The sequence below is a fragment of the Rhipicephalus sanguineus genome, chromosome 7 (genome assembly GCF_013339695.2).
Source record: "Rhipicephalus sanguineus isolate Rsan-2018 chromosome 7, BIME_Rsan_1.4, whole genome shotgun sequence".
Classification (NCBI taxonomy): Eukaryota; Metazoa; Arthropoda; class Arachnida; order Ixodida; family Ixodidae; genus Rhipicephalus; species Rhipicephalus sanguineus.
In genome coordinates, this window is record NC_051182.1 from 104,463,053 (window position 1) to 104,484,657 (window position 21,605).

The 21,605-nt window shown below is 44.9% G+C and overlaps 1 protein-coding gene across 2 annotated transcripts in view; it reads right to left on the reverse strand.

Moving 5' to 3' along the window:
* LOC119399690 (probable chitinase 10) overlaps positions 1-21,605 on the reverse strand; it is a 685,554-nt gene that overhangs the window by 61,874 nt on the left and 602,075 nt on the right. For both annotated transcript variants that reach the window (XM_049417815.1, XM_037666509.2), the window contains one exon: positions 3,636-3,729. In XM_049417815.1, the coding sequence (XP_049273772.1) occupies positions 3,636-3,729 (94 nt within the window). The remainder of the gene's footprint in view (positions 1-3,635; positions 3,730-21,605) is intronic.

Here is a 21,605-nt window from a genome sequence, read left to right on the forward strand (position 1 = left end):
TGGCCTCCTGGCCTGCCGTATTTGCTCGCACCCAACCAGCGCCGTACCATTTTCACTTGCTAAGTGCCGGCAGTCGTTAGCGCTGACTAATGCTGCTTAGTGATAGCTAAAATATAGTCCATTTGGCTAACCTCAGCTTGTGTTGGCTAAATGGTTGCTTATGTACAGAGGAATACCGACTGTCGGCTAATATGGCTAAATAATGGCCAATCTTGGCTAACGTTGTCTTAATGATAGCTATGGTCTGCTGAGGTAGGCTAAGTCTTAGCTGATTTATGGCAAGTGCTGGCTAATGGCTAATCCAGGCTACTAGCTCTTAAGATTGCTGGATTATCTTCTTTCAAACTCAATTTAATGATGTCCTTGCATATACACAGGTCAGAACCCGGTTTTGTACTGCTTGAATTTTTTTTAACGAGTTTCGTTGCACACACAATGAGTCACGCATTTCCGCCTCCGGCTACACACTGCAGACATTCATGGATCGCGCCCGTTCTATGGAGCGAATGTAAGCACCGCCGATTTCATCAGGGATGGTTTAGCAGCTCCCATCCAGGACTTCCGTCACACACAAGTCAAACTCTACTTCCGAGTCATGGCTTCTCATTAGTGCAACACGAATCTGCTTCCATCGCCTGGGCCAAAGACCCACGTTTATCCTGGCTGCTCCCAAGATTATCCCGATGACGAAATCAGCTTCCGCCTCGAAGTACAGGGAAGACTCTCTCTCAGTACGAGACCATCGCAAGCGTCAAAAAGGAAACATTTGGTGAGTTGTTGGTGCGCACGCCTGCGCACAATCCTTGAGCCGCTCGTCGTTCCACATGACGAGACAATTGCATCGACGTCCCCAAAGCGAGACATGCGTTCGTGCAACGCACGTGTGTCCAGTAGTTGACGTCTGCGATAAGGTGCTTGGTTTCTTCGGCTGCGTAACGGTATAGGCGTTCATGTGTACACTTCCGGCATTTAGAGAGACAGAAAGTTTATTAGAAGAAGGTACAGAGGTCGGTCTGAGATAAAGTCCCTTAATATAGAGAAAGTAGCGACACTCTCCTCCATATCCTCTCCAAAGTGTCCAACCCTCCTCTCCCAAGTGTCCAAACCTTATCTCTATTCTCTCCCAAACGGCCACCGTGCGGGCGCCGGCTCTATAACGCGGCTCGGGCCACTTTCCTATCAAGAATGCTATGTCACGCTGATAAGGCGCGCAACGTTCGTTATCCGTGTGACATGGCATTCTTGATATGATAGTGGCGAGTACTCTCTTATTAGTACTCTGTTAATAAATCTATAACTGCCCGAGTGTCTGTGGCTGTTAGGTTTTGGTTTGACATTCCGGACAAAATACCACTTATGGTTAGTGTTCTTAAAGTTCACTTATGTCTGCCAGACAAGAAGTTAGTGTCTGCCGTAGTAAACCGTTGTCGGGAAATTCAGTATTAAGACTATCGTCATTCATTGCTGATTCTCTCTGCAGAATGACAGTTGGTCCGAGCTATATGTAACGTGCACTACAAGTGACAAACATGTCACGAAGGCAAGAATTGCGTAGATAATAATTGAAGGAAAGAAGATGACTCTTAAGGGCTCGTTTTCTTTGTTAGACACAATATTAATGAGAACTAACAGACAATAACGCAACGGAAAGTATAGGGGGTGTTATCTGTAGTATTTAGGATACAAATGTGAAGAAAGTAAAGTCTTCTTTACTTTTCGTCCACTTTACTTTCTTCACATTTATATTCTAAATACTACAGATAACACCCCCTATACTTTCATTGGCGTTATTGTCTGCTAGTTCTCATTAATAGATAATAATTGTGTGATTGCTTGATTTGGAGGCCCGAAGATAGTCTATAAACGATGTCGTATAGTTGAGGGCTTTGTGCCAGTGTACTGAGGACAGGGGATGGAACGGGGGGCGGGAGAGGCATGTACGGATGCTTTGTCCTGACCCCCGCCCCCCGTCTTCGAAGTTTGTGTGTGCAAACCCATGCAGTGTACGACACGTGTGAAATCCTTAGGTCTTCCCAGGTGTGTCATTGCAACGTTGACGAGGACGCATATTGATGTATCCCTGTTGTTAGTACTGATCGTTAACATCCGTGCAATCATCACCAGTTACCATGTAAATGTTCGAACACCCCACCCCTTCCACTTCATAAAATTCTCGATCCAGGCCTATTCGTGGTAATTTAACAAATTATGCTACTGTAATATAGCATTGACACGATTTCGACATTATTGATGTTTAGCGTTAATTAAAGGTCTGCGATGTTCCGTTAAGCCGAGATAATGAAAAGTCATAAATGTTGGTCGTGAATACTTCATGCAACTCATATGTGAACGCAAGACCGTGGTACGTGAGCGCGAGACCCACTCTGGCCTATGAGTAACCAAGCTTCTGTCAACTCAAGCAAGCTCAATCAACTATGTGTCAACTATGTGTTTCCTATGTGTCAAACCTAATTTTAAAAAAAATGCTGAAGAAGTGCCAAGGGAAGCGCGGCAGCCATTAACCACAGTTGAATCCACTACGTTGATCTTGTTCATCAACCAAATAAGCGACGCGTCGTGGGACTCAATTTTTTTTTCGATAACAGTACGGGACGGAGTAGGTATGCGCTTTGATGTGCAAAACTGCCTCAACGCTATTTTGTGTTCGCAAATCAAATGAGGATATGCAAGGGTGGCTCCGTTGGTGATGGCAGTCGTAAAACAAGCAGAGAATTTCGTAAAAAACTAACGAAGGAATAGCAACTTGCCCAGCGTAAGAAGGCTACACGACAAAGGAAACGAGAAACTGTGCTATTCTCTAATGAAACATAGGCTGCTATCCTGGACACCGTCAAATTCCGCCATCTTGTCAAATTTCGTAATGGCGGCATTTTAAGGCGATCGCGGAGAGGCCATCCCAGCCCTCCGGGCCAATCAGACTTGACCAATGGCGGAATCCTATAATAAGGCAGAATTTGACAATGTCCAGAATAGGGAGGTTGTAATACTTCACGCCCTAAGAAAGCAAGCCTGAAGATTCTGCGCAAACTTTCAGCGCGTACTTTAACCGCAAAAACTTTTTTTTAAAAAGTCCTGACACATCGATCATCGCCTTTTGAACACACCTCTTTTATTTCGTGTAATCAACGATCATCATATGGTGATCATACTCGCATGCTTTCTTAGACGCAACATTAATGAGAACTAACAGACAGTCAGGCCAAGGAAAGTATAGGGGATGCTATTTGTAGTAATTATGGTATAAATGTCAACTTAATATGGACGAAAAGAAAACTTCCCGCTAGCAGGGAGAGAACCTGCAAGGTTGCCGGCGGCAAGTTGTCTTCTCGTCCGCTTTAATTTCTTCCCATTTATGTAATAATTACTACAAATACCACCCCTACACTTTGCTTGGCATTATTATTTGTTAGATCTCACTAACGTTGCGTCTAGCAATGAAAAACGCGCCCCTAATGTTCCCCTTTTTTTTTGTGTGCTCTCTTGTGTTATCTTTTCGCGCTGAGGAATCTATCGTGAATGCGCTCCAGCAGGCCCATTATTTCATTCTGCTAAAGGAAAAAAAAAAAACGTGACAGTCGTCGATTTTTCTTTTAATAAAGAAAATTTGTCCTTACTTGTCAGACTGACTTTTCGGAGCGGTCTCCTGGCATCCACTGTACTTGTGGCACACCATGCTGCCAGTAAGGCAAGAAACATCCACCTCGGTTTCTGAAAAGACACAAGCAATATATGCATTGAATATTAATAAACTATCTTCCATCTTCATCGCTTGTCTGTACAGTTATACAATCATCAGCTATTGTACATATTGTATGATATTCTATACGTACTGTATGATAACAACGACTTCACTCGGCCTTTCAATGTTCTGATCCTTTTGTCCTATAAACAGGAGGGCTGTAAAAGCATGTGAAAGCTTTCCCTTTTACATGCGGAAAGCATTACATCGGACAAACTGGCCGATGCGTAAATGTACGCGAACACGAGAGTTCATTAAAGGGGGCACCGTATTCACATCTAGCAATGCACTGTAAAGAGTGCACGTGCAACTCTGACTTTGAAAAAACCACTGTTGTTGACAAGCACGCCGATCGAACTGTCAGGGAGATCGTTGAGGCTTATCAAATAAGGAAGAGTGGCAATGCTTGCGTTAGTCAGCCATCCATTTTGCTATCGGATTGTGAAGTTGCTTTTTTAGAGAAAACGTAAAATGAAGTGCATTTGTTGCCTTTGTAGGGGTGCATGCGCGGTTTTTACCTCTTACCTGTTTATTTCTTTTATGATCACGTGTTAAAAATTTTTGGCTTTAGTGATGACGTACATTTTCTATATATGAGGGCGTTGTTTTCAAAATAAACTCAGCTGCTAGTAGCGCTGCGTCCTGTGTTCTTCGTAAGTCTCCGTTTGTTTTAGCGCTTCACCATCATGAATGTATACCAACACGCCCAACTGGCAGTTATTCTTAACAGGACGGCATTGAGACTGCCTCAGGGCTACTCTGAATAGAAAGACAAATACTAATTGAACATCTCCTCAACCGCAGTTTCTTAATAAATCGAAGGTGAATGATCTCACTCCATGGCTATAGGTGTATGGCGTGAAAGCCCAGCTATCGATACTGTTGGCGAACAACAATCACTTACAGTCGACAAGCGTCTTTTTTTTTTTTTCATGTGCAATGCACCTTGATATATAGATGCACTGGGCATCTGCTGCTTCACTGTACGTTTTCGACATCCACCGAACAACAACTCCCGTTTTAAATGTAAAATATTCAGTTCTTGCGTTATGAAGTCAATAGATAATAAATCCCTATAAGGAATCTCGAGTCGTTACTTATAGTTCTTAATTTATGTGTACCAAATATAAAATAAAGTGAAAATGATTACGGTGGACCAAAAAGAGTACCGCCCAAGGTAACCGAACCCACAGTCTCCACCTAATTGGCTGCTAATGATGGCTACCCGCGGTCGCAACATTATCTTTATTCAGCCTTAGTACATTGATTGAATTGTCTGCCCAATTTCTACGCTATTCAAATCCTTCACATGCGTCTCATGCTTCATTCTCCATCATCTAATTTTTAGACATATGCTCTAACATATACACAGATAACAGTGACAGCTGGCGCAGCCTGAATCTTTGGGTGTCTCTCTCTCTCTCTTATCGTTCTTGCTCTTTAGAAGCAGTGAATCTGCATTACCTGCTCATCATGCGCCTTGCTGCAATCGCCATAGATTAGCACAGAATTTTCTTTTTTTTCGCACCGGCCTTCTAACGGTCGTACTGTAGAGGCCAGTTGGTGACCCCGGATATGCTTATATATTTTTTACTGTTTATTAAACTTGAATTTGTCTGCACATATACATGGCAAGATACCAATGCACCATCCAGCAGCCACGCAACAAACAGGGACATGGCACACAAAATTACACCAGCTCCCGCTAAAGGGGACCATGAGGCGATGCGAAGCCGGAGCACTTGCACGATCGCGTTCCGTTGGCGTTCGTTGGGCATGCTACCGACCTTGCGTCGTGGAACGCGAAGAGGGACGCTACGCGCGTCGTATCTTCCATCTAGCCTGGCCGTTAATTCTCACAGGGCGAGCGGGGAACGCGGTCGACAGGCGGGCAGCGTAGGAGAGGAGAGAGAAGGGGAGGGGACGCGCATGCGCTCGAGCTCATCGCGGCGTTGCGCAGGAGAGAATTTCGGCATGTCTAGCCCGCGTTTCAGAGGAAGAGTGGAAAGGGGGAGGGGAGAGGGGTATGGGAAGGGGAGGGGAGAGGGAAAGCGGAGAGGGGAAGTGGAGAGTGGAAGGGGAGATGGTGAGTGGAGAGGATGTGTGTGGAGAGGGTATGCGCATGCGCAGTAAGGGTGGTCACGCCGCACACCACCACCACCACAACCACCACCACCGGATTGAGCTCCGCCTTAAGATACTTCGCATCTAAAAACAGCTTCCATTCGGTTATCTCTTTTGCCTGGGGATAGTTCGAGCAAGCGGCCTGAATTGCAGACATCTTCCTCACACTTGAAACCGCTGCGCAGCTTCAGCGGAGAACATACGTCCTGTCTCGCCGGTATAACGAAGCACCTTCGAGTCGTAATGCATGGGCTGTTCGCATTTGCATACTCGCTAATGTTATTCTCTATGCTTCTCTTAAACCCAAAAGTTACGAAGTGGAGTCCCGTTAATGTGGCTCTGCACTTATTTTCATTGTCATCCGTCATTCTCCCCAGCAGTGCGGTTCAAATTATCGCACAGATCGATCACATAGTGCAGCGATCGGTAAGAATGGAATAAGCGAACATGGAGCAAAATAGATGTCCCCTATTATGCGGGCCCAGCTGAACAACGCATGGCGATCCAGCCCTTCGCACTTCAGAACCGTCAGTTCCGGTAATGGAGTGACCCTTCCTTTTCCGAGGAGTAGAAGTGAATTAGCGGTGCGCAGGTTTTTAAAAACAAGTGCACGCGCTTGAAGGACACGTCTCGAACCACTTAGCGTCATTACTGAATTTTTTAGTTGTCTCCTTTGCTTTTCTATGTATCTCTGCGGCAGCAGTAAGCGTATGTGAGCCGCTTGCTTTCGTAGCCTGGCTTGGCGCCAAAATAGGAAGCCCTCCTTTCAAGACTTCTCATTCCGTTCCTCTAGCGGGAAAACGCCACAGGCGCCCTCTACTGCAGTGCTTTCAAATGACGCGTGCGCTCTTGCGCGCCTGAGTGTGACAAACAATCAAAATTAAAGGCAAAGGTTTGCATCACGTGTTCGTCAAAAAGAGCTAGCCCAGAGAATATGGAGGCAACTAAGAAGACGACATCGCGGCCTCCGCAATCAGCTCTGGCAACGCGTTGCCGGGGCTCATCGCAGAGGTCACGACTACACTAACAGATGACGACAGCATCAGCTGGATAACGACAGTCGCGACGCAAAATAAGCAATTACGTTTATTGACTGCTTAACAACAATGCCGTCACGACGCATCACAACGGGTATAATGAGGATAGCCGTTGAACAAGCCGTGTTCGGCGTCTCACGACAGTTCTTTCTTTTTTTCTTTTTTGCGTCTACGCACTCTACCAAACAAACATTATCTTGGCCTCATAGCCAGAGACCACTAAAAGTGGACAGAGCAGCACGTTCACGAGCCTCCACCGTATGATGATAACGGGTCTCAAAACGTCCTATAGGCATATTTCTTTCCGTAGTCTGCTCACTTTGGTAATCTGCGAGCGTAGATCATTATACACGAGGAAAGAAATTGTTAGCTGCCAACCAATACTAAACACACACGGCATACAAGATTACGCATCGCATCACCAATTGCCTTTTAATGCGTTGCGCTCAAAAAATACGTCAACTACCGCACACAAAGACCAAGCCACGTTCTCCCCCTGTTTCTGGACAGCCCCAGTGAAGAGACCATTGCGATCGCTATCGTTTGAAGCGCCCCCTCGCGTGTGTTAGATAAACGTGTCTTCGAGCTAGCATAGGCTTCCTCCCGTCGCTACGGCTCCGCCGCTCCGTTCACTCTCACTTCAAGCGACCGCTTCTCTCCCTGTTTGCTCCGCATTCCTTCGTACTTCGATTCTTCATTTTGTTATTTTCGAGTGTTTGCCCAGCTCTCCTTTCCAATCCTTCGGCTGTTATTAAGTTCTCCGTTCGCTTTGTGTCTCGAATGGTTTTCCTTTTCTCTTAAGAGCTCTGTCCGCCTGGAACGCGCTGTACAACAGTCCCTCGGAGCCATCGTAATTCATTGAATCAGCGAAGTACCGGACCAGCGAGCCTCTGCACGGAGAGAAATTGAAGACTCTTGGCCTCGTTCGAGCGACTGTGCTACGTGAAAGTGTTTCTTAAAGACGGCCTCTGAAGGAGAGTGCGCGAAACCAGAGAAAGAGCAAAGTATAAAAAAAAACAGCAGGAGAACGCGGAGTGGATTTGGCTTGGCTTTCATGAGTGGCGAGCAGCGCATCGACGAGGGATTGCACGATACATCTTGGCTTTTATTTCCCCTAGGGATCGTTTTCTTTTTTGCTCTTTACTCTACGTCATCAGGCATCTCGTTTTTTTTTCTTCAGCATGCTTCATCCTTTGCGGTTGATTGTCCAACAAAGTTGGAGGGATTCGCAGAACGAGCAGTAATGGATGCCGAGAACAGGCAACTAACGACGCAACTATGCGACTCGGTAACGTGCTGACCTTCTTTTTTCGTCTTTCTATAAATTACGTTGGGATGAAACATTGTGACATTCCAATGAAACATTGTTTTTCTGCTCGTGTTCTTTACCTTTTCTTAGGTAATCCGTAGATCCGACACCGTGGATCAAAAAAAGAAATAAAGAAGGCCTCATCTAGACTTGCAGTAAGCGTGCCCCCCCCCCCCCCCCCCGCGATCCTTTTTAGTGACACAACCGCCCAGTTTCACGCTTGTTTTTCTGCTAAGCACTTCCGGTTGCTCACTTCCGTTTTTCGGAATATTCAGAAAATGTGTTGTAAAAAAGAAAACTGCCATGAAACCATAAATAAATACAAAAAATTGATGCCTTTGGTTCAAGTTAAGAGATATATTGGATAGATGCGATATAGGAGCATATGTTTACTTTAGATAAGAGGAATTGACAGTCATCATAATTAATGAAAATTAAATGAATGAGTTCATTGAAAAAGCAGGTGGTCTTCTTGTGAGCATTTCGAGCGTTGGGACACCTGGCGGAGCTGATTTAAACCACGCGCTTCTTTCCACGTGTCCTCTGAGATCTGCTTCGGCAGTTAACCAAAGGAATACACCAGGCCACACGAACGCCGAGGTGCGAGCGCCACGCCAGACACACACGTCGTGGATTAGGGTCGCCATCATTTTGTATTTTTATTTTACTATAGATATGCTGCCTTTAGCGTTTGAGACACTTTAATGAGATCTGCGTTTATTTTGTACATTCACCACCCCACACTCTCTTATGGAATTTTTCCCCTCTGTCTCTTTCACTGCAGCGTAACCAGTAAACGAATAGACCTTGGCGAAACACCCTTCTCTGTAGAAAAGAGCTTGCAGTTTGATTCTATCCCTTGGGTACACACACACACACGCACACATAGATGGGGCTCAGGGCATGCCCCCCCCCCCTTCCCTTACGCTTCCCTTTCCTTCGAAGTAATATCCATGTTACGCCTCTGTTCAAGCACTTCTATCGTCGCACGCGCTAACGAATCCCATATCGCGGAAATTAAAACCGAACCTCCTTACTAGGCTGTCGAGCTCCACAGCCTGATCCGATGTCTAGAACAGGTGCTTGCAACCAAATCAAACAAGATAACGGACGCAATACCACCGTACGCGTGTATATATATATATATATATATATATATATATATATATATATATATATATATATATATATATATATATATATATATATATATATATATATATATATATATATATATATATATATATATGTATATATATATATATATGTATATATATATATATATATATATATATATATATATATATATATATATATATATATATATATACGCGTACTTGGTTTTGCCCGAGAGAGGTCGCGGCGGAAGTTTGCCGTCGCAATTAATTTTTGGCGTTATTCAACTTGTTACACGCGAGGTCCTCAATTACGCTCCATGTCATACTTCCTGCCCTCCTCCGAGACATCAGCTCCGCCTGGCTCTGCTTACATTTTGTTGTTTATGTTTATTGCGACGCCGTTATAAGCTTGGCATCACCGGCTCGATGGTGCATCACGTTGCTTTGACAGGAAATGTGGCACTGACCACGTAGGCTGTGCAGTGTAACGTGCATTTGCTTGATTCTCTCGTGACACGGCTAGCCAAAATGTGGGAATTATAGCTAGTGGTTCGTTGAATTTGTTTATTTTTGTTTTGTTTTTGTTTTGTTTTGTTTTTTGCGCCGTCAGAGTTCTAAGTACTTCCATTTCTTTATTTCACTCCTCGTTTTGCTGTTTTGCAAAATTATCTTGTACTACATGTACTTCATACTGCAGCATTATGTGTTCCTTAAAAAGCACGTCAATAAGCCTTAACCATAGGCGTTCACGTAAGAGGGGGGCTGAAATGGGGGGGTCTCCTCGAAATCATCTAAGGGGGGCGCCAAGTCCGCCCTACAACCTCACCCAGTCGAACATGTGTCGTCATTGTGCAAAGAACATGTTTAATGCCACGCAGGTTTTTGGCGATAATGGCGGCCGATGACGCCTGACACTACATAGCAATAACTGTTTACTTTCTAGTTACCCCTGGAAAGCTGAGGAGGAAAGGCAGGCCGTTATGAAAAGGACATTATCGCTACATTTTTATTATTTCATCCATTGTGAAGCTTGTTACGTTACATTGTGAAACTTGTTATGCAGGTGACGATAGATAACATCTTTAGGGACTAGAAAAAATATTTCAACATTACGAGGTATTCGCTTATTGGAAACGGTCGGGTGTTTCACGCTCTAAGTGCTCGTGGTATGCACCGACAGCAATAACCAAGAACAGCCTACATTAAACAATGATTGGTCTATAACAGCAAATGTTAAAGAGCATCAGTCAAACCTGGCAAGATATGTCGAGTGGTTTCACACTCGTCATAGTTCGTACCAGGGGCCGAATGCACAAAACTTGTCTCTCGGAATGCATTTTCACATTGCTCAGCTGGCTTCACTAATGATGTCCCGCATCGTGATTGACTTAAATATTCTCTGAGGAAATTTTTTTAGCGTAAGACATTTTGGTGAATACAGGCCTAGATTCTTACTGGCGTTTTCTTTCAAAATTCACTGGCTTGTAGATCTTTCTTGTAGTTAAGCGTTCTAGTCTTACAGTTTATATTTTTCTTGGTAGATAGCTTCATATGAGAGCTCTATGTTCGACTTTGCTTCACTAGTGCTTTTTTTCTCACATATAAAACTGTAAACTTATTTTAGGTGAACCAATAAACTCCTCCTGAATCCCAACTTCACTTCGTGTAGAACGTTCTTCGAATAAAAAAAAAGGACTCGGCTGGTCAAGAAATGCAACCGGTCTCGCACACGACACCAAACTTCATCAGCTAAAATCTCGTGTCATGAAAATACTTATCAGTATCAGTATTTTTCGGTATACTGCTTAACATACTTCATAATTCCATGTGGTTTAAGTCCATCATTTAACCATGAACATCAACCATCAACCATTAACCATCAACAGACCACTCTCTCTCTCATCAATCATACGCGCACCACCGCATCTTTTCGTAAACGGCAGCATTTTCTGGGGCGCTCAAAACGCGGACGGCGCGGTTCACCTGCTACGCACTTCGTCCGCCGCGTTACGGGACATTCACATATGAGCGCCACTGGCACCCTCTTTCGGAGAGCTCACAAAAAAAAAGTGGAAGAACGAAGAGTAAGTCAAAACTATGGAAAAAACTTAAATTGAGTTTCTACCGCATTCTGCGGTCTAGTAGTAGACGATGGCGGGGATAAAAAATGGCGCGAAATAAGCACACGGCGCGCAACAACACTTGGGGCAACCGACGCAAGGCGGCGTCTCCTCCGAAAACTCGGAGTGGTTTCTTTCTTTCTTTCTTTCTTTCTTTCTTTCTTTCTTTCTTTCTTTCTTTCTTTCTTTCTTTTCTTTCTATCTTTCTTTCTTTCTTTCTTTCTCTCTCTCTCTCTTTCTTTCTTTCTTTCTTTTATATTTTATATTTTCCTTTAACTTAATTTTTCTCATGTTAACTTCACTGCGGTGAAACGAAGCCGCGAAGAAAAGAGGTTCTGTTCTCGTTCTAATTTTTTATGGGTGTGTCGAGCCTTGTCGTTATACGAAACTGTTTTCGGTGAAGCGAGCCCTAGCCTACTTTCGCGAATCCTCCTAATTTTTCGGCTTCTCTATTTCTATAAAGACAACTGCGGTCGGGACATGGCTCTTCTGAGGTAAATGATTCCTTTTTTTTTTTTTTGCTTCGAGCCGCGACATTGGGAGGTTTTTCAGCAAAGCCCTATTACGGCCTTGTCGACGAACCAGCCTACTCACGTTTTCACTTTTCCTTGTTATCAACGAGCTTTGCTTGAGAGCGCAGAAGAAAAAAAAAGGAATTACAGAAATTTTTCGTTTTCTTTAATAGAGGACAGGCGGAAAGCAGTTATTCGTCGCACTGTTCAGAGAGGCACGACGAAAAACGACAGCCTCGGTGTTTCCGCGGATAGAGGACGAAAGTATGTCGCGGGACTGAGCTGCTTGGAAAAAATGAAATTAGCTATCCTTGCGGTCGTATACCCTTGCGGTCGTATTGGGTATACGAAAAAACGATGCCTGGAGACAGCTTCCGCGGTAACGGTTTCTCTAAGTTTGAAACTGAGATATGGGGGTCTCTTCGTTTTTTTACCCCACTCTTCGTAATTATAGCTCCCCGACTCATTCCCAAAGCGCGCATTTCTAAAAGAAAGAGTTTGCGACCCTTCTGTTTCGCCTTTGAGCACGTTTTCCGCAATAAGGTAGCCAAGCATTCGTCCTCTCTTATATGAGTTGAGAGTTCGGGCTTATAGAGGCATCACCGTAAGGCAAAGTAGTTAAAGTGATTACCCAGCTGTATTGAGACACTTTGCCGATACTTTTTATACGGCAGAACGCATATAACCACACAGACAGGCTATAACTACAGTAAACAAGAGATGGAGGTTTTATGCTCCGAGTCCATCGAAGTTTATTGAAATTTATTGTCGCATATGAAGCAACCAGGCATGCATTCGCACATCAAGTAAGGCTTGTTCCTTTGTTTTTGTGATTCTGTTTGAAACAGAACAACATGACCTGATTTTGCTGTTTATTATGTGTCATTAACCAAAACATGTGACACACACAGGCATTGAAACAATCACTACTCACAAAGGTATAATGATTACCAAAATGACCATTGATTCAGACCACATAAGAAGCTTTGAATGGGCATGGCGAGCTTATACTTCAGTAGGCTTTCGCTCTCAAAAGCTTTCTTGCAAAGGTAGTGTCAAACGACTTCGCACGTAACAAGTGTACAAGGAAATGAACAATGCGACGCACGTTCGGCGTCTTCCAACCGTATATGTATATATATACGCACAAACAGGGTATCGTCGCGTGCCACGTTCTCTTTAACGGACGAAAAGGCATACGATACTACAGCCCACCACAATTCAAACAAGAACGCGGTCGCCATATTCTATTGCTAGCGACCGCGCCTCTCGGCAAACACAATCATTGTCACGCGCCGACTGGGATCACAACGGGTTCACTTTTTACGCTTCTTTAACTTGCGCGACCCCCGGAGTGCCTTAAACGTAAACCCACCCGACGGGCTGAAATGAGAAAAAGTGCACAGAGCTTAAAACTACCCAAATCTATTTACGTCTGTGAGCCGAAAGAGAACGCGCACAAAAGGACCTGTGTAACGAAGCCAACGACGGCGCAGCACGCAGCAAGAACCGCCGGGGCAAAATATGACTCGGGCCTACGACCGCGCCTCAATAGCAAACCATGCGTGAAGGGTGACTCCGCGGGCGGGCACCGCCCCTTGGAAACGCCGCTTTCAATTACAGCGACCCCCTATACAAACTTAGTTTCGCCAGGCACTCGGCGCCCACCTAACTCACAAAGCGAGCCAGTATCTCAACATCTTATTTATTTATTTTTTCGCCGTGATTTTTCACTCTTCGCGATTGTGACTTTTAGGGTTTGCTGTAACGTATATCACCGTTTTGAAGGAGAAAACAGTCAAGCAGAGTTACTATTCGCGTCGCTGCGGAGTCCCAAGCTAAGCTATCTAGTAAGAGAACACAATATCCATTCAAATTTAAAACCTGCTCCCGTATCGGTGTCAGCAGAAGAGTCCGTAGAGACTGAATATAGCCTTCCGAAAAGCTCGGCTTCTTGCAAACAGCATGAACCGAGACTCGCGAAGCTTGCCTTAATTTTTGTCGCATAAAAAGCCACATAAAAGCGTTTCCTGCGAGCTCGCATCAGCGCATTTTATTCATTGAAGGGCTTTGTGTAGTTTTCTTTTTTTTTTAATGCCGCTCACTACCATGTCTACACCAACACACTGCAACCCCTCATACAACATAACATAACGTAGTATAAAGATGCCTTACATTAATTTTAACACTTTGAAGTTTTTAGCGTGCACACTGCAACCACATTTGTATCTGATCACCGTGGTTGTAAATAATCAAACGATGCAGATCGCGCTGACAGGCAAAAGCACCTTGTCCACTGAAGCATATGCAGTGGCAAGATATTCAAGAGGAAAGCTTCCGCGCAAGAAATTTATTGTTGGCACAAAAGAAAAATTTGTCTATGATGGTGCAAGATTTTGCCTAGTCAGGGGTTCTCGACAGATGGTAGTGGTCGTGATTCCAGCCCAACATAACATGCGCTTCTTTTGCTGTGTGAACTTCAATAGCGCATTACTTTTCTATGGCCGACGGGTGAACCAGGGCAGATCTTCAGCGCAAGCTCTAGCTGTCTCACGTAAGGCCGCCGGCGCGTCAACAACACCGCCACAGAAAGTAAAACGTGCTCGATTCTAAATTGCTCAGTGAGGCACCCGCTCATTTCCTGTGTGCACTTGTGGGTGATCGGGACGCGAAGGTCGCCCTCGACACTTGACTTTGGCCGACCGCCCACGCCAAGGTGGCGACCTTTGACTCTACTCCGATGGTCAGCGTAAATGGCTATCCACGTTTGGACGGGGCACAAGGTTGACCGTTGTATACAACCGTTTGGTTTACTACAAATGCCCATGAGAAAAAAAATCGAGGCCGTTCCCATCACGCCAGTGTATCCCGGAGAAGTCGATTGATGTGGTTCCTTTTGGCAATCCTTTCTTAGACCCACGTTGCACAACACGGCTTTTGGCATTGCCTGTGCATATGCATTCTATGAGATTAAATGAAGAGAGGGGGAGATTCTCACCCGCATAATAGATGCCCACCGGCGCATAAGCTCCAGAGTTCATATGTATATATACTATTTCAAGTAATGAAGAAAACAGTCACTGAGCTCTGTGTTAGATCAACACCTGCAGTTTCTGACACGAGATGCTTGCTACTTCTAAAGTTTGTAAGAAAAACACGTTTATTTTTTCATTGATATCGAAGCAAGCAGATGCCGATTTCAGCCAAGCCGCTCCGCCCAAACGTTTTCTCTGAGTCATGCCCCTTTGGAAAAGCTGTTCTTTATTTTTCTACAAGCGCTTCATGTACATGCAACACTTAGAAAACCAGACGCCATCTATCTATCTATCTATCTATCTATCTATCTATCTATCTATCTATCTATCTATCTATCTATCTATCTATCTATCTATCTATCTATCTATCTATCTATCTATCTATCTAGCTAGATAGATAGATAGATAGATAGATAGATAGATAGATAGATAGATAGATAGATAGATAGATAGATAGATAGATAGATAGATAGATAGATAGATAGATAGATAGATAGATAGATAGATAGATAGATAGATAGATAGATAGATAGATAGATAGATAGATAGATAGATAGATAGATAGATAGATAGATAGATAGATAGATAGATAGATAGATAGATAGCATTTATGTTCTCACGGATACATTTTGGATACATGTTCTCACGTCTAGGTTTCTGCCACCTTTATTGGGTAATGCTAATCTGTTTGCGTTTTCGCAACGCCACACGGAGCATCCCTCCCCCAGCCGCTTATTCGACATCTTGCTTTCTTTTTTCTGCGCATGTGTTCCTGCTTCCGAACGAGCCTTTCACAAGTCTGCAGATTCGTTCAGGAAGGCCCACAACTTGTTTTGCCAGCCACAACTCGCGCGGCGGTCGACGAAAGACGTGTACACCGCTCGTATTTCCTTCTACAAGCCGTCGCTTCGTACCACGGTGGGCTACGACGCGAAGCTGTCATGGCGCCGCCCACGTGCTTAACCGGCTGCCTATACGGAAGACGAACCTCCCATCTCGTCACGACCATGACGACCACAGCGCTTGCGAAGTCACGCTCCTGTCGGGAACCCTTCTGTAGACCTACCGGGAGCAACGACACCGGCGACCGCGACTTCGAGGTCTCCTCTTTCCAAGACCTCCTTATTTTTTTCGGCGCTATAACAAACATTGAAGGCGGTACGCTGAATAGAAGATAAACAAACGGATGAATACAGTCCTTGTACTCGCTGGCATTGTTTGAAGCCTGCTATTATCGCCCTTGGGGCGCTTTTCGAGCCATCCGCGAAAGAACCCCGACACGGTACATTGTGTCAAGTTCGCGCGCTGTCTCGAAAGAGCACCTCCGGCGTGCCTCCATCTTATACAATGTTCTGTGGTGTGAAAGACGGGATTTCAAGCACCGGAAAAGCAAGAAGTGTGTCCTTCAGATGTTATGCTCAAACAATGGGATGAATTATAGATGCGTAGGTTGACGGGATCTCCTGTCTGTCCTGAAGCCTTCCTCCTGGACAACCCCTTTACAGACTTGAGCGGAGGCGGCTACTATTGGTCACGAATTCTTTGTAGTGTTGTATAGTTCGTATCGTGTATCAGGAGGCCGGGACCTGTAGTGCAAAGGCTAGCTCATTTAACTGGCCAGGATCAGCAGGGGCCAATGCTACTAATTGCAATGGTGAAATCATCAACTACACGCCATCGACCTCAGCAGCAACAATGCTTCGGTCCTTCAGTCTTCAAGCGTAACCCCTTTGGCCCCCGTCCAGTTCCTTTTGTCCAGCTTCGGCCATTGGGAAGCGAGTGCTTGCGTTCGGCTGCTCCGAGCTGAGTTCTGCATTTTTGTGTGTTCGGATTATTTTTGTTCTCGTACGAATATCGTGCTATCGTTGTCCTTGCGTATTTTGTTTTGCGTACGCATGTACGTGTTCTCGAACCGGGAAGTCGTCCTCGGTGGATGCGTTCCCATCGGACGCCCACGCAAAAAGGTCGCGTACTCTTTCACCCCGTACCGATTGCCGGGCGCAAATGACTATACTACTGTGCCCAGGTGGCGCAACACAAGGCCTCCATTTTCTGCCAGCCATAGCATATCCACCATAGGCGCTTCCTGGGCCATAGGCCGAAATGTTTCCAGCTCCTTTCCAGCGAAGTTGATTAATAACGTGGTTGCGGCTGTGGTGGCTTCAGTGAGTACCATGCAATCTTTGCGAAGGTCCCTGTGGCCCATAGTTGTGTCGTCCAGCAAATGCTAATCTATACCGCGAATATCAACGTGGCTATGTAATAATAAGTGAAGCATGCACGATAAAGACGCAGGTGTGCTTGAAAGAGAGATGTGGCAACGTCATTTGGCAATCAACATAAAGTATCATGCTCCAGTCAGCTTTGAACGTGGGGTCACGCAGAAACTCTTGACAGACAGGAGTATTAATTAGCTTTTTTTAACGTTGTTTTATTTTCTGTAAATGTGTTTTTTGCATCAGCATGCAGTGCATTCTCCAGCATTAACTTCTAGCGTGAAACAACTGCCCGCGTGCAATAGCAAAGCTTTAATTGCTATAAGTGAGGCTAGTAAGATCACATCCATCATTGCGCTGGATAATCAAGGTGACAAACTTCGCCGACATCTGAATGCAAGTAGTTCCTGGCTATCCTCTTTGTACATTAGTAACTTAGTAACTTCTTTGTGAGGGCTAGCTGGTGCACCTTCACTAGTAAAGTTACACATAGCGATGGAACTTCGACACACAGAGAAAAAAAGACAGCCGACCAACCGACGGAACGTACAGCCAAAGGCACGTAGAATTATTGTCCGAACATTACAGGGAAGCAACACGTAAGTTTGTCGCGTTGCTTGAAGTTCATTTTGATTTAGCAGAGTGTAATGTTCGGACAGGTTGAAATTCATTTTGATGAAGCGAAGGACGCGCAAAGGAGCATATCCTGTGCAATCATCTCGTCCCTCATTTAGTGCGGCGCTGTTTCATCAAAATGCATTTCAGGAAAAATTGTTTAAGTATTCCAGAAATCCTCGCGGCGGAGCAAGCTTTTACGTTAGAAGACAAACCGCAGCTAGGGCGTCAATGCTTCAGATAAAAACCGAAACAGTTTTAATGATTTTGCCCTCCATGAGTTGTCAACATAACGAATACTGAGATATATATTGACAACTGAAATTTCAGGCGTTTTTATTGTAAACACCGCATTGACTAACCCAGTTTCAGTTATACTACAATACGTTGGGTGCCATGCAGGATTTCTTATTTCTTTCAGATGAGTCCACGCTTTCCAATTTACAGTCAGGTAAGGCTGAGACGGGACGTGAATTCTCGCAGACGGGCCTGCCAAGCGGCCTTGCGTAGTAAACGTATTTCGCAGCTTACGTTAATGAAGTGCTAGCTGAAGTTTAAAATCACACTTATGATGTTCATTATTCAAATGCGCACCACGCTGTTGCTCACAAAGGAAGGTGCTCAATATGGCTTCGATCGATGGCATCTGGCCACGAAAAAGCAGCCTAATCCACGAGAACACATACATCATGGCTGTCGGTTCTCAAGCGGTCCTTAATTAAAGACGTTCGATCACCACCTCCACTGTGGAAAGCGAATAGCAGCCTTCGACTTTATGAGGCGGTTGCGTGCCCAAAGTCCTGTCCCGTGCTCTCTTACGCGCACGTCCAAGAAGGCGCGCTTACCAAGGCTGGCCACACAAATGAACACACGGGGGCTTCCAAGGGCGCAGCTGTCCTGCGCTCAGGCCAATGCACGCCAGAAGCGCGCGCCATTTTGAGGTCAGTGTCGACAATGGATATGAACGACTTCGAGTGAGTCCATTTGGCACTCAGAAGAAAGGAAGTCCTCACTTTATGCGGAGGGTGTATTGTCGGCTTGTGTGTGCTATCTTCCGGTTTACGTTGAACGGACAACATTGAACCTGAACTGTAGAGGCCAGATTTAATGCTGCACCTCCATGATCGCTACCCTTACCTAATGCGAAGCATGCCTCACTTTGTTGTGTGTGTGTGTGTGTGTGTGTGTGTGTGTGTGTGTGTGTGTGTGTGTGTGTGTGTGTGTGTGTGTGTGTGTGTGTGTGTGTGTGTGTGTGTGTGTGTGTGGTGTGTGTGTGTGTGTGTGTGTGTGTGTGTGTGTGTGTGTGTGTGTGTGTGTGTGTTGTTTCTTGGGTCTTATGCTCTCTTCGGGCATACGGCCATCATGGATCTTAAGAGCATCCGGGACGTCCAGTATCTGCCCGCATTCTGCTCATACACATGGCTACTATGGCAAAAATGATGTGGCAGCTAAATTTGTAGCTATAAACGGTATACATTACTTAGGCACCACGTATTTCTACAATGACCAATTGAGGTGATTAAAAACGTCTCGTCGGTAATAAAAATTGCAATTTTCGCTGAAGACGTTCAGCAGTAGGACCCCCTAACGTGGTTTCCTTTATATTCGTTAAATCACTTGGATAACACACGCCTATTATGAAGAATTTCCTGTTATATTTTTTTGTGCATTGAAATGCGTCAATGCGCATGTAATAACATTTATCTGTACAACTCCATAACGAACAACCCTTGACAAATGCTACCTATAATGCGACATGAAACGCTGCTCTGTGACACCTACTATTTTTATTGAGCGCTGCCTTCTTTTTTTTCACTTTGAGGATATTTATTCACTGTCTTCTTTCTGGATCGAAAAACACTGCTTGCGCCATTGAATCCAGCACAAAATTCTTACGAGATTCAAGTAAGCATGTCTCGGCCAAATTTTATGTTCATACTGTCATGAAAGAAGCATAGCCCGACCAAATGCACAAGAGAGCAATGTTTACCTTCTTCTAAGGACTCATCCAGTCAAACGGTACATCCGCGAACTCTCGCTCTATCTCGCAGCTGGTTGATTTAAGGACTGAATGTCATAACACTGAAGTTTCGACTAAGCACTTGAAATGCACAATGTAAACGGCAGCGCAAAATATACAAGAAACCACAGAGACCACACAGCTTTTGTTTTTATATTTATGTCATTGTCGTCAAACAGATAATCTGATGTTGCAGAGTCACGCTTGGAAACCTGACATACTGCCATTGTGCATTCTTCCTTGTTTTTGTTGGTATTTTCCGGCAATCCGGAATATTAAATGCCCTTTCGACCTCCACAATGCTAGCTACATTTCTCCCTCGGCTTCTTTTTCCCTTCCTTCGACTTCATTTCAATCATATACATCTGAAGCAGAAGCCCTTAATAGCTATGCGACCGACTTCCTGTCACCGTCACAGTGTTTATCTCACACGCATGCGTTAGTCTCCTTTGCGTCTAACTACCTCGCGAACTTGCAAATTCGCTTCTTTGTCACGCAGGTCACCAGCTAAAAACAAAGAAAACAAAAATAAGTACAAAAAGGAGAGCGTTACTGAACAACATCCGGAACGACCGTACGCATCCGGAGCGAACGAAGCACAGGCACCGTAGAGTTAGACCATAACGCCTCTACGGCGCCTGGCGGGCAGTTAGCGCCCATTTCCGCGTTCGATGCGACCAGAGATGACCTTCTACCTTCCTCTTCTACACAAAAGCGGCCGGAAGCTCGGCCGTGTAACCGGAAGTAGTCTACGGCTCTTGTGCCGATGATTGGTTCGGCTCTTTCCTCGTCATAACTGCCACTGTCGCTGTTCGCGACGAGGCCTTCTGCAAAGCGGACGACAACCGCACCCTTTTTGGTCGTAGAGAATTGCATTCTCTCGCTCTCTTCTCTCCTGAACTGCAACTCGTAGTTGCAGAAAAGACTACGTGGATGCGCTTTGAAGACGCGGACAGAGAAGACGTGAGACACACACAGCGTAACTTTCAACTTGTTTATTAGAGAACGAGGGAAGCGTCCCATATACACGCTGAAGCACGTGACACACGGCCTGCGCATTACAAATTACGTAGCACTCAAAAACTGTATCTCTTGTCTTAGATAACGTCCATGAAGCTACACGAACACATGATTCCGCGCGTTCCCAAATCGATTTGGCTTCTACTGCGAGTCTCGACTATTGATTGCAAGAGTAATTAACTCTATCACGAATTCAGTTACCGTTGTTCCATAATGTTGAACAGAGATGGTATCGCTTTCTAAACGATGAAAACGCAGCTAGGCTAGCATTCCTTCATTGCACCTGTATTGTCATGTCTCTGTGGTTTCGGAATTTCGCATAGGTAGCGGTCGTGCACCCTTGGCTCGCTCAGAATTCTCCGGATTCGTCTTCCACGGCTGATTAGGATTGTTGGAGCGCGTGTCCACCTCCAGCTGACTACAGTGCACAGCTGTAGTGGTACGAGGCAATATCTTCGTGAAAATGCACATAATGACTATTTGGAGAGAGTGTTTAACTTTACTACATATTTGTTATTCGTTGGGGTGACACGGTTTCTTTCCCAAACTACGATTCGGTTAGTCACTATATCACTTTTGCGTTGTTCTGACGGGACATCTGAATCGCAGAAAAGTGGACAGCAGCATTAGTGATGATAGCAGCAGCTACAAGAACACTTTTGTGGCGACGACTGGTGCAGTCGTGTGAGATCAAAAGTTATCCAGCAGAGAATATATTG